This window comes from Aspergillus foveolatus, assembly GCF_047715535.1.
Source record: "Aspergillus foveolatus strain CBS 279.81 unplaced genomic scaffold BDW70scaffold_2, whole genome shotgun sequence".
Lineage (NCBI taxonomy): Eukaryota > Fungi > Ascomycota > Eurotiomycetes > Eurotiales > Aspergillaceae > Aspergillus > Aspergillus foveolatus.
This window is the reverse complement of record NW_027396066.1, coordinates 872,337-885,071: the sequence shown is the minus strand read 5'-3', so window position 1 is coordinate 885,071 and position 12,735 is coordinate 872,337. Positions and strand designations below refer to the sequence as shown.

At 50.5% G+C, this 12,735-nt stretch overlaps 3 protein-coding genes across 3 annotated transcripts; 1 reads left to right on the top strand and 2 right to left on the bottom strand.

The window, feature by feature from the left end:
• Positions 1-487: 487 nt before the first annotated feature.
• On the top strand, positions 488-1,753 carry BDW70DRAFT_155637 (adaptor protein NBP2; the record flags this gene model as incomplete). The annotated part of the gene is made up of 1 exon (XM_073740068.1): positions 488-1,753. The coding sequence occupies one exon, from the start codon at positions 488-490 to the stop codon at positions 1,751-1,753; it is 1,266 nt and encodes a 421-aa protein (XP_073600794.1).
• A 1,908-nt stretch (positions 1,754-3,661) lies between these two features.
• BDW70DRAFT_127019 (uncharacterized protein) lies at positions 3,662-6,193 on the bottom strand. The gene is made up of 5 exons (XM_073735200.1): positions 6,028-6,193; positions 5,923-5,954; positions 5,742-5,821; positions 5,573-5,654; positions 3,662-5,511 (listed from the first exon to the last, which is right to left on the bottom strand). Exons 1-5 carry the CDS (start codon positions 6,107-6,109, stop codon positions 4,177-4,179), a joined length of 1,611 nt encoding a protein of 536 aa, XP_073600793.1. The 5' UTR covers positions 6,110-6,193; the 3' UTR covers positions 3,662-4,176.
• A 492-nt stretch (positions 6,194-6,685) lies between these two features.
• On the bottom strand, positions 6,686-12,030 carry BDW70DRAFT_155634 (putative Ras GTPase activating protein; the record flags this gene model as incomplete). Its single annotated transcript, XM_073740067.1, has 3 exons — positions 6,686-7,575; positions 7,632-7,910; positions 7,974-12,030. 3 exons carry the CDS (start codon positions 12,028-12,030, stop codon positions 6,686-6,688), a joined length of 5,226 nt encoding a protein of 1,741 aa, XP_073600792.1.
• Between the last annotated feature and the right edge of the window lie 705 nt (positions 12,031-12,735).

Sequence of the window (12,735 nt, the reverse complement as noted above, 5' to 3'; positions counted from 1 at the left end):
GTCGTTTCGCTGCAACGGTGACCCATTGGGGGGCTCGTTCAATTACTTCGGCGCCTCGCTACGCTTCCCCTATCCATTATTGCATAATTCCAGACCCCGAGACTTTCGATTTGTCCTGCCTGCGATAGTTACGAAGTGCTGGGTCGCGCTGTCACAAGCAAGGAGCCCACCAGGTGCCCCTCCTTCGCGGATTGCAATTCCTTGGAGAAGACGTCGTCGTCCCACAATCACGACTACCCTTGATCAGAGGGCGTTCCTCCTGCTTGTAAGGCTGCGGGAACTTGGTGTCTCAGTTCGTGGGCCAATCTACGGAATATCGCATTCTTTCGCAGAGTGTGGGTTGGCGATCGCGATGCGAGCGTAGGGTGCACCCCAACCACCACCATTGCTTGAATTAATATTCCCTTCAATATCCCTACGGCCTGCAATATTTGCCATTCGCTACGTTCATAGGCTTTCTTGCTTCGCCGACCCGATGACTGCCACAATGACTACAGCAACTTCACCCCCTCCCTCGCAGCAGGCTGTTTCGTCCCCTAACCTTACGGTACTGCCTCCCCTCGTGACTGACACACCTGTCAAAATGTCGAGTCGGCAACGATCGTCGTCGCACGGGAAGGACCGCCTCTCAACATTTTCCAATCTTTCCGTAGCCTCTCAAAACCGGTCGCGGCCTGGATCACATGTCTTCCCTATATTTCATTCCAGCTTGCCCTATGCTCTGGTGCGGGATTTTGCTTATCCCACTATCCATCCCTTCCATTACGGTCCGCTTCCACCTTCCGCGTCTGGACTTTCAAGCCCTGTAAGTGAACATCGGCGGTTATCCGACCCCCCGGCGTCCTGGGACAGCTCGCGGGGTCAGTGGTCAACACAGCCTTGGGGCACTGATACTGGTCATGGACACCAGCAGCTTCCAGCAATGTCATTTGGTGATGGGCCGCCGTATAGTGAAGATGAAGATCTGCACAGCCCTGTGTTTTCTGCACCACGCCATCGCAGAAACAAATCTACAGGGAGCGACCTGAATGGGGGAGGAGGCAGGATTTCTGGCGGTAACCACTATACTCGTCATATGAGTATTGCCGGGGAATACGACCGTGGAAGGCTAGTCAGTATGAATGCGGACGGCAGTGAGACTTATTATGTGAACGATGATGACGACGCTGATGATGGACCTGGGGGTGACCTTGTCACATACCCGCCGGACGAGAGTCGATTTACTTACCTTGGCTCTTATACTGATGATCACGGTTACGGGCCACAGGCGGGCTTTGAATCGGAGGAAGACTATGCTGGGGCACACCGTTATTCGCGCGAATTTCAGTTTTCAGTTGGATGTCCGGACGAGGAGATGCACGGAAAAGCGGTAGCGCTTTTCGACTTCACAAGGGAGCACGAGAATGAGCTTCCGCTGACTGAGGGGCAGGTGATATTTGTCTCGTATCGTCATGGCCAAGGGTGGCTTGTCGCGGAAGATCCGCGAACTGGAGAGAGTGGATTGGTTCCCGAGGAGTTTGTTCGCTTAGTCCGCGACATTGAAGGGGGTCTCACTTCCTTGAACGGCGACACTGAAGCTGATGATGACGATGGATACCCTAGCCCAGACTCAACAGACTCCCAGCAGGAGATCACGCCGACGTTTCACTCGGCAGCTAATGGAGGAGATCTTGGGAACCCTAAAAGTGGCAACGAAAAGGGAGAGAATGTAGCTCCGTCAGAGCCGGGGCAGTTATCTGGGGGTAAACAATGATTTACGTGGAAGCTTAGAAGAGACATAAGCCGAGAAACGCAACGGTCCCTGACCGACTTTCTTGGCAGACCTGAATTTCTTAAATTTTCCGAGAGTTCCCCGGCTGGAACTCAGTCTGTCGATATATCCGATAAATGATAGAGCAGTCGTGACTGAAGCTGTTATGACTTGGGGGAAGGTGGGATCGTGCTTTTGATAGCCTACCATGCTCACTGGAGTAAAGCCACAGAGCTAGTCTGCAGTTGCGCAACGCTTGTTATGAGAATGATGTGGTGAGATTGTTGTACATATTTCTTATCTTTTGGAGTACTTTTCAGCGCCAGCGTCGGGAGGGTCATCAATATATCAATACCAGCCATATCATTACCAAGTATTACTAGCAGAAAACTTGCTCTCTCACAGTATATCGAAATTTAAGGCTCTAGTTCGTGCCCAGATTTCCCATTCTGTCCATTCTGTCCATGTCCAGGACCAGCCTCAGGAACAGCCATCTCAGCAACCGCCAGCGGAGTGCCATCCAATTCCCTATACCCACCTATCTCCTTTACGTTCTTCGTTATTGTCGGCGACTCCATCTCATGCAGCGCCCGACCGGAAGCATCCAACTCGGCTTTCTCCCTCGACGCCAGCATCGCCACCCCTACCTCAGTTTCTCCGCCACCTTCATCATGTCCACTTGTCTCCCTCTCCGTTCCTTTCCCTTCTCCAGCGTAATCATATCTTCGTTCCTCGCGTTCTTCAACCACCGGTTGTTCCTCTCCCTGCTGCTGCTGCTTTCTTCTCCTTCGAAGGAGTAAAAACAGCAAGAAGATAATACTTGTAACCGCAACAGCACCCACTATTCCCCCCGCTATCCCTCCCTTCTGGGACGCTGACAGTCCGCCATCGCCGCCAGCACTGCTACTGCCATCTGCTCCTGTTCCGAGGCCAGGTGTAGGTGAGTTCGTTGTCGTTGTTCTTGTTGTTGTCGTTGTCGTATCCGTACTCAGAGATGAATTAGAAGTCGAAGTAACATTCACCATATCTTCCCACTCGACACAGCAGACAATATAATCCGGTCCGACACACGGGTAGTCGGGCTACAGTCGCGAGTTAGACCATTTATTGTCTTATAACACTCACTCATGTAGGGTGGATAGTAGGTATGAGAGGGTATGGCTTTGAGAGGACGTACCCCGTTCCCAACGACATACTCGCCCGCGCAAGTCTGGTTTTCACGGTTCCTGCAGAATCCATTGCCGCGATCTGTCTCGCATCGGCTTTGGAGGCAGCACTGTTTTCGCGGAATATGGTCGTCGGTGTGAGTAGGTTGGTGTACTTAGGCACGGAGGCAGATTGATGATGAGGAAGGGCTTGGAGAGAAGGACGTACCTCGTCGTCAGCAGAATGTTGGCATTGATTTATGTAGAGGATTCCTTTGCCTGTGCATGATCTCATTAACGAAGGGAACGAAGGAAGGAATGCTGATGACATACAACTCGAACCCGGTTTACACACACCGGTGCCTACGCCGCCGCCGCCGCAGACGCTGCTTGAATTTGAGTCTGATTGGCGACGGCTGAGTAATAAATAAGGGTCGAGGGAGTCGATGGGGTTGAACAGGTGCATTGTTGCACGGAAGTTAGAGGATGAGTTAATTGTGAGTTTCAGGTTCAGTTGTAAGTATGTCTATAGAAGTAGAAGCGCGGCCATATGGGGAAACGGAAGAAGGGGGTGAGTATATGGAGGCTTCAGTTATATGTACCTAGATATTTAAGACCTCTCCGTAAGCTCCACTTGCGACCAAGACATAGCCTCGACAGATTAATGTCGCCAATCCTTGGTCAAATCTCTGTCTCCGACGCTCATGGGGAGAAAAAAAAACGCACTGGCTACAGTGTTTCGAGACGGTGCAACAGACCAGTGCCAAGTGACAATCAGTCCCGCGCAGGGTTAAGCGTTGCAGATCCCGACAAGGAAAATACGAGGTCTTGGGCCACTGGAGCTTGTGTGAATGTGCGGCTGAGTTATGTCAGTGTGGAACACTCAATGCCCAGATGGACGAGGTCATTGTCTGTCTCGGCGGATTGGAAGTTCACCAAAGACCCCCCAGAAGATTTGCTCGCGAGTAAGTGTTCTGGCCGATTGGTGTTGGGTATGGGGCTCTGCAACTTAATGCCAAGGGAGTGTCGTAGCGATGATCATGTTGGGGTTGTCTAAGCAGTATTTTACAAGCTTAATAGCAGCAGAATAACACAGGAGAAGTGAGACGAAGGAAGAAGACCAATAATGAACAAGTTGACCGCACAGAAATGTATTGCCATCGATTAAAACAAGACAAGCACGTTTTATTTCCAGCAGCATACTCACAGAGAAACAGAGATTTCAAGACAAGAAGACATCGTCCAAGTTTGAAAGTTGAGGAAACGGACTAGAAAAGAAATCTAGCCCAGAAGGTCATCCAGCCCCGAGCTACCCGTCTTTGCCCCTTGCTGTGGTTGCTGCTGGGATACTGGCGACGACAAGCTGGGTGAAGGCGTCCCCCAGATACCTGCACTTGCCTTCTCCTTGGCCATGCTTGCCAGGTTAGGCCCTTTGCTGGCGTTGGCTGCGGACTTCTGAATTCCAGCATTCGCACTGGCTGCGGACCAAAGTGACCCGAATACATCACCAGAGGCCTTTGAGGCTGCAGGCTTGCTGCCTTTAGATGCAGCGGTCGGACCAGTTGCAGATGAAAAAGACGAAGTGGACGGCATAGATGGTCGGTGGCCCAAAGGAGCAGACGGCGTTTGCTGGGTGGCAACGGAAGTGAAATAATTGGGGGTCGCCGCCTGATAGCCGGTAGGTTTTGGCTGCTGAGCTATCTTTGAGTTCTGCGTTGGGAGAACAGGAGAAGAGAAACCACTCGACGTTGGTGTCGGCGTCATCGAGGTGAAGCCGACGATGCCATTCAGGTTTGACCCTTGTGTTCCGGACACTGGTCGAGGAGCGGCAAACTGAGTGGTGGAAGTGGTGCTCACGGTTGAAGCGGGTGGAGGGATGCTGAATGCGTTGGATGACGAGGGTGCTGAGGGGGCGGACTGGAAATCGTCAAAGTCATCGTCATCAGCCGGATTAGGGTCAAGCATATTGAGCCCATTGTTGCCCGCGGGCTGCTTTCCGGCGGCAACGGAGGATGCGGTTGAGGCAGGAGCCGGTGCGGGTTCGTCCTCGAGTAAGTCAACGAGGTCCGGCTCAGGAGCTTTCGACGCCTCGGGCATTTTCGTTTCTTTCTGAACACGGGGAGGACTAGCCGCATGCCTTCGGGTTGGTGCAGCATCTGCTTCATCGTACTCGTCGTATTCCTCAAAGCGATTGCCACGTCTACCAGTATCTTCGAAATCCCCAGTTGCGCCTCCAAAGCCGCCGCCGTCACCGTAGACACCACCGCTATAGCCGCCAAAAGAGAGACTATCGCTGCCAAATCCTCCATAGCGACCTCCTCCAGAGCTTCCAATTCCACCTCCCATGCCACCTCCCATGCCCGATCCACCCTCGAATCCGCGAAATTTGTTACGGTTCGCCCTAGCCTTCTTTCTCTCAGCGCGGATCAGTTCAACATCGCCCAGAAGCTTGACCAATTCCTGCGCCCGATTCCGGACGTTGATTCCTTGGTCCTTCCCATTGGGATCGATGTAGTGGAATTGGCGAAGCATACGAATCAGGGACAGGTGCGATCGAGCATCGTCAACAACACGTTCGGATCCGTTCTTAATGAGAAATTCGAGCAGTTGGAGGGCCTGAATTTTCGCAAGGCACAATCAGCGACCTTCCAAAGAACAAATATTGAATCATCTCTACCTTATAGATCTGTCGCCATTCTTCCGATGTCTTGTCCGTGAATCGCTTGTAAATCATGGGCATGATCTCATTGAGTAATTGACTGTTAACCCCAAAGCGATATAGATCAGCAATAATTCCATGAATCGTTGCGATACCGTCAAATCACGAAATGTTTAGAATAACTCACTAGTGATGAGTTCCAGTGGCAATCTCCTGCATTAATGTCGTTGAGGCACCCCAAGGCTCATTGTTTGTAGCTTCTCGGACCTGGAGGGTGTAAGTGACTGATACCATAACAGTACACCCCACACTCAGGGCGCGGAGCGACGCCGACATCGCGGATGGATACAGTCGGGAATACGACGAACCTTGGCTTCCATCTCAGTGTAATTCATGACGGCTTGTCACGAGGAAGATTAGCATATATTTTCCAAGCCTTGAAGGTGACGTGAAGCTTTGGGAGCCTGGCTTACCATTTTGGACCTTGCGCACTCCCGCCTTGAGATCATAAAGAGTCAGGTTACTGACTTGGTTCTTGAGGGAATCGAAATCCATGGTGCGCGGATAAAAGAGGCTAATTGGCGCATACAATCAATTCAAGAGAGAAAGCTAGCCCAAAGAACGATCGGTATCCAGAGCCGGGGCCGCCATGAAGGAGAGAATCAGGTTCCAGCTGGCCACCCCCGTCGGGCCCAAAGACAACGTCACGTGTCACCCCTGACTCTCGGCAACAACTTTAGTCGTATAAGAACGATGCACATAAATCCACTAGGAAGACTCTGGCACTCATCAGGAAGTCATTTGGTTGATACGTACACTCATAAATACATTGTTTCGTCCATATCATCACAGAGAAGGTAAAAGTGTAGGCAGTCGTGCAGCACCAACTTTATGACCAGCATGCAGAAATGAAATCAGAGGGAATCATCGCTAACAAAACCAATGGAAAACAGCAAGAATAGCAGAGTAGGTACTCGGAGTGGGAGTTAGTTGGATATAGGTGCTTTTGCTGTCTGTACATGTCATGGAGGCAAAAGGGGATATCATAAAAAAAGGGAAGCAAAAACAAATAGTCATCATACGTGAAGGACAAAAACCTCCCAGAAGAAACAACCCCAACATCTGCGACTATTATTCGTTGTAAAACTTCCTCATAATCAGATGCAGGAAAAGATTGACGTTCACTCGCAGATGTCCGTCAAAGAAGTCGAGGAATTGCATGTTGTTGAACTGAGCTTGCAGGAGGTCGTCCAAGGGAACCTGGGCGTTGGCCCCAGGAACCATCATCGGCCCGCTGCTTCCATCGAGGGTGAAGACACCAACTTCGTTACTCGAGATGGTCAGATCCACTCGGTCCCATTGTCGCTCTGTATAACCCTTCCAGTAAACTAGGACGCCTTTGTCCGCCAGGTTTCGGGCTGAATACTTGTATGACCCGAACTTGAACACCTTGCCGGATTTCTGAAGCTCGCGCTGGTGGTCCCATTGTTTCGTGAAGGGCATAAGGAATTTCTTCTTGCCCTTCTTGCTTTGCAATGTCACCATTGCCTGTTCAATGTAATCGTTGTACGTCTTGAGCTGCTGGTCTAACCAGACAGCTTGTTCGTTAAGACGTGTGAGTGTCATATGAGCACTCTCCAATTCTCGCTGACGTTGGATCCTCCGGCGGTGCTTGGTCCGTATGTCAATCGCGATTGCATTGAGAAGATCTTGGTAGTGATTGTTGCGATGGATCTTTCCTGCGCGTTCAAGTTGCAAGATGTTTTCCAAAGCCGTTCGTTTGAGTTCAGAATAGCTCATAGAGGCAATGTCTACAAGACTATTCGCTTCGGAGTATGCGCTTCGCTGCGTATTGTGAGCACTTAACTCATCACGTACGAACGTCATCCACTTTTCTTCGTCCTCTTCAGTGGGTGGCGTCACCATGATTTCCAGCAAATTAGCGCCAGACTGTACGCGGATGATGTACAGAACGCATCTCTTGGTCTCCATGAATAGAGCCTTGATATCCGCTTCAGGATCTGACAGAGTTATCTTAGTATGTACGCCAGAGATAATTAAAGTAATTGCTTCTTACCTTCAGCTTGCGCGAGTTTCGGGTTCAGTGTCAGATTGATCTCGGAAGAATTGACGCTCATCAACTCATTCTCATTGGACTTGACATTACCCAGGTCGCGAACCACCTCTTTTAGAATGTCGTCTGGGTTGGAGCAGATGAATTGAATATTGGAAGCCACGAGCTGGTGGATGGAGAAGATATCAGACATCTTAATGTATAATGTCGGCTTGGTCTTGGCGTAGAGGTCGTTGAATTCATCAATGTCAAAGTATGTTTCGGCATCCTGGACGGAGATCACTGTTGCATTTGATTAGTGCCATTTCAAAAATCATCTGCAAATTATCTCCAGGTCGCACTTACAGTCGCCCCAGATATTCCCAAGCCTTTGAATCGAATCCGCAATGTAGGTATTTAAAGGCTGGAGGTATACATTCTCTGCACCAAATAGCCTTCCGGAAGCCGCTTGAGCAATGACTTTGGCTATCTCCGACAGATTTCGCTTCTGCTCCTGCGTCAATCCCCGGTCGACAACACCATACTTCTCTGGCTCCATTATGGCGGGTTGGAAATAATTCTTCCAAACCCAATGGCCAACTGTTTGGAGAATAAATCCCGGGTCTTCGTTGGAGAATCTCGAGAGTAGGCTCTCGTACATCTCTTTAGCAATGTATCGAATTCCAAAAGGCATACGATATAGAAGTTCTTCCAAAGCAGTGAAAAACTGATCAGCGATATCCCTCAAATCCTGCAAATGTTGGATGAAGGTTGCTCTCGTTTCAGGGTCACGAATAGCTTCTTCTCTTGGTATATTAAGCGGGCGCCGGCTACGCTTTCCCGTCCGCAGTTCTTCGTTGTTGATGGCGGACCGGTAAATTTGCATTGGATCACTTTCTAGATCCAGCTCAGCGTTTTCGACAATATTTTCCTTCACAGCAGTGCTTAGAACATCGCGCATGAACTTTCGGTCGCGGGGTGATTTGATATATGACGCAAAAAGTTTGTTCCAGAATGAGTTACAGCGCAGGTAGTCCTGGAGAGAGGTGAAGCTCCCAATCTCTTCTCGAGCTGAGCGGGCCAGCAGCTTTATGAGGTAGTACTCCTCACGCCTCTTCTGAGAATATCCGAAAAGACCCATCATCAAGTGCCGTATCCTTTCGTACTCCTTTTCTGGGGTGTTAACCTCACGCAGGCGTCGGAAGAGTCTGGCGAGATATTGGGATTGTGTCTGAAGAAGGAAGAAGAAAACTTGATAGTGCTCTAACTTTCTCCTTGAAGTTTTGTTCAGAGCTTTCAGGTCAAACGGGTCCTTGGAGGAAATCTCCGTGTTAGAAAGGAGATTCCCCACATGGCCACCAAAGTGCCTCTGGTGTTTAACAACCTCATCTAATGTGATCTTGTTCTTCACCAGAAGAGCAATCTTGATATCCAGTTGACTAATGTACTGCTCAGCGAGCTCGTTCTGCCGAACCTGCTGCACCACTAACTTTCGCGCCCGCTCGGACTCAATCTCTTCATCAAAATCGAATTCGCTGTCGTTGAGAAGGTGTACAAAGCCTTTCACGGTTCCCACGGGAGGGTTCTTCCCGTTCGTAAGACTCTTGTACGCTTGGCCCTGGATTCTACCCCGTATGAAACTTTGCGCCTTAACCACTTTCTCCATGTTCTCCAGGTAGTAGCGACGTTTTTCCTCGAACCTTGCCCGTACTAGGTGGCCTCTGATGTAGGACTGGAATTCGGCAATGATGTCTTCTTCAGCCGCTAGATCAGCCAATATCTGACCGACATCGACTCGCACAATCATGGCTCTGATATGCGCTTGCAATTCGCTGATCTCATCGTCACAGTCATCGAGTTGTTCCAGGACATCACCAACTTGAATACGTAGCACAGCTGCCCGTGCGAGCGACTGGAGGTCGATGATAGCAGCTTTCTCTTGTTGCAACAACATGGCATCTTCGTCTAGTCTTTTCCTCAGAATGGCACCGCGAGCCATTGATTGAAGCTCGAGAACAGACTCCCTCTCTTTTAATAAAGCTTCTCGCTGAGACGCCAAGAAGGATCGCGCAGCTTTAGCCCGTGCTGCGCTCTGAAGGTCAATAAACGAAGGTGTATACTCCGCCAATGCCTCTCGGATGAGATCAAGGTCGTTCCGAAGAGCACCGCCACGGACCATGGACTGGAGATCAACAAGCTTATGTTGCTCCTTGGCAAGAGACTCCCTCAACGTTGCCTGAGACTTTCTGGCAGCCAAGGCGCGGGCATGTGCTTGAATGAATACGACAGACTCCGTCTCGTCGCTGAGATACGCAAGTGTTTTGGCGATACCTTGACGTACAAGCATTCCTCTAATTGCCGCCTGAATAATATCTGTGCTTTCTTCAGCTTGTGATATTTCTTCCGACTGAGCGCCAATGCGTTGACGAAGCAATGCACCGCGAATCAATGCTTGCAATCTTTGAACCTTGTCCTCCTCAGAATGCGTCTCTTCAAATTGTTCTGAAAGTTTCGAGCGCTGTAGGGCACCCCGGATTGCAGCCTGCAGCAGCTGGACTCCACCTTCTGCGTCCTTGACATCAACGTAAAGGTCGTATACGACATTACGCTGTAGCGCGCCCCTGATGGCAGCTTGAATTCGCTTGATTCCAGGTTCTTGTCTTCGCAATTGAGTTCGGATGAAGTCAGCTTGAATTCTGGCCTTTGAGCCGCGAATCGCGCTTTGAAGCTGTAGGATATCATGTTCAAGCGCCTTATGGGTCTGTTTAGTGTCCCTCAGACGATACCGTGCGACGAATCCGCGGCAAATTGCTTGAAGGTTAACGGCAAAATTCCGCATATCGATGCGGTACTGAACAACTTGCCTTGTCCAGTCTCCTCTTATCCTGGACTGGAGTTCGATAAGCAACGGCTCAAAGTCCCACAGGTCGTTCATCAAGTTGCCTAGTTTCAGCCTTAGGATCGCACCTCGAAGTTGAGCCTGGAAGTCGGAAATGGAGTTTTCGTTTTCGTGTAGTTCGCGTTCGATCCGATCTTCTTCAGACTCAGGCTCCGGCTCGGGTTCAGGTTCAGGCTCAGCGCCGAAATTGGCAGCCATGCCGGTGAAGCTCGGCATACTAACGCCAGCTTTGTCCAGGCCTTTCTGGGTCTGCTCAAGTTCATGGTGCTCAAATTCCAGCTGGCCAACCAGGTTACCCATCCGAAAGTCGACAAGCCCCTTTTTGAAAAGCAGCCACGACAGGGCGTGGATGCAGTGTATAACTTTTGGAATATTCTTTTTCTCATACAGGTCAATAAGCTCAAACCGGAAGAGCTCCGGTAACTCAACTTCATCGAGGAACCGGAAGAACAAGGCTATATTGTCTGAGTGTCGGTATTGCAGCCTGGGGTGTCGAAATATTCGCAACGGCCGGTTAGGGTACATTGATTGTACGATCTCCGCCAGAGTGACACCATCACGTAAGGCTTCTTCTAGTTGCACGATGGGCGGAATCTGTTGCTGAATTACCTCTTCAATCCACTCCTTGGCTTCTCCGATATGGCAAAGGTACTCATATGCCTGTAAGAATTGCCGTTGCTTATCCATCCAATTTCCTGCCGCCCAGGCCGAAGCAGTTGGTCTTTGAACGGCTCGCGAGCCATGGTTGCCGGCAACTGATCCAGACCTTTTCAGGCGCCGCCGTCCCTGCAGACCAACAACTGAAGGAGTGTAAGTGTCAATCGAGAATTCTTCCGTCTCACCAGACTTTGCAAATCTCGATAATGCGCGAAGATGACCGGTGGAGGATTTTTGGAATGTCTCTAGCTCTGGTGCTGAAATAGCGGCCGTTAAAGGAGGTGGATGAGTGCCAGAGATACTATGGGAGTGACTCGTCCTGACATGGGGCCTCACATGCGGCGAGTCATACTGCGGCAAATTGGGTTTGGATGGCGCCACAACATTAGGAGATTGTCTCTCTTTGAGGGGTTCAGCATCATTTTGACCGCAGCGGGCCTCGGGAGTTCGCGGACGGTTCTCCTTCCAATGCTGAGGGTTATCAAGCGTTTGACTTCTTGAGTGGCGGAAGGCAACATGTTTGCCAGCTGGAGGAGAGTTGGGAGCTTGGGAGAGCGGGCGCAACGAGCGGCGAATATTTTCGTATGTTGCCCCTGCGTTGGACCATTCTGCAGCTCCTCCGCCCATATTTTGGTGTGCTGTAGTCGTGTTTACCTCGCTCTTTCCTCGCTTATGTCCAAAACCAGTTGTCGACCTAACAGACGCGTTTGATGAGACGGTGCTGGTGCGACTGGGGCCAAAAGAGTTGGAGGAAAGAGAGTAGACGGAAGAATTTGTTGACGCGGTCGAGTCATGGCGAAGGGGACTCGATGCTTGTGTAGGAAGGTCGGTTTGCGCACGGCGAAGCGGAGCTGTATGCATGGACATTACTGGAGCCGTCCCGAGGACAGGAATGCGACGAGAAACAGACGAAAGGGTTGTTGGGTTTCAATGGGCCGCATGCCTGCTTCACGAAGAGAAGCAGTTTACGGGCGGAGTGAGATGTAAATAGTCGTAGCGTGCTGTTCCTTGGTAGGAATGCTCAGTAGTGCGCATTCAAGGGATCAAGCTGCATAGCTCTCTGTTGGGTAACGGCGGTTGGTTGGTATAGAAACGGGCTATCTCCGTCCCGCAGAGAGGTCCAAATTCTCGTTCCGCAAGTGGTGGAAGAGAAACTGAAAACAACAAAAGAAAGCCGATTATTATGGTCGAGTTGATGGAATCGTGAGCAAGTTCAAGAAGGAAAGAAGAATCAAAGTAAGTGGAGGGGGTTGAGGAGATCGATCGGAAAGCGAGTTTCCCAGCCTCCCACAAACAAATCTCCCGATCGGGTATGGTGACCGGTTAATCAGCTTATCGGCGCGGGCTCGTGCCCAGCCACTGAGCCACAAACAAGGAATCTAGATGAACACCACCCATTACGGAGTGCGGGTCATAGGTGTAGACTAGCTTTTTAACACTAAGTTTTGAACAAGAATCTGACCTAGTAGAAACAGCCTCGGGCGTGATGGAGTGGGAGTATCGGTGGTTGAATGTCGAACAGCAAGAACTATATCCTTCTCTTGCCTTAAGCTCGCGGAACTCATTGCGGCC

Excerpts from the sequence above, each read along its gene's own strand:
- BDW70DRAFT_127019 (XM_073735200.1), bottom strand. The coding sequence starts at position 6,109 with ATGGATTTCGATTCCCTCAAGAACCAAGTCAGTAACCTGACTCTTTAT. Across the intron at positions 5,822-5,922 it reads ACACTGAGATGGAAGCCAAG|GTCCGAGAAGCTACAAACAA; the intron begins GTTCGTCGTATT and ends TACACCCTCCAG. Across the intron at positions 5,512-5,572 it reads AATGGCGACAGATCTATAAG|GCCCTCCAACTGCTCGAATT; the intron begins GTAGAGATGATT and ends GCGAAAATTCAG.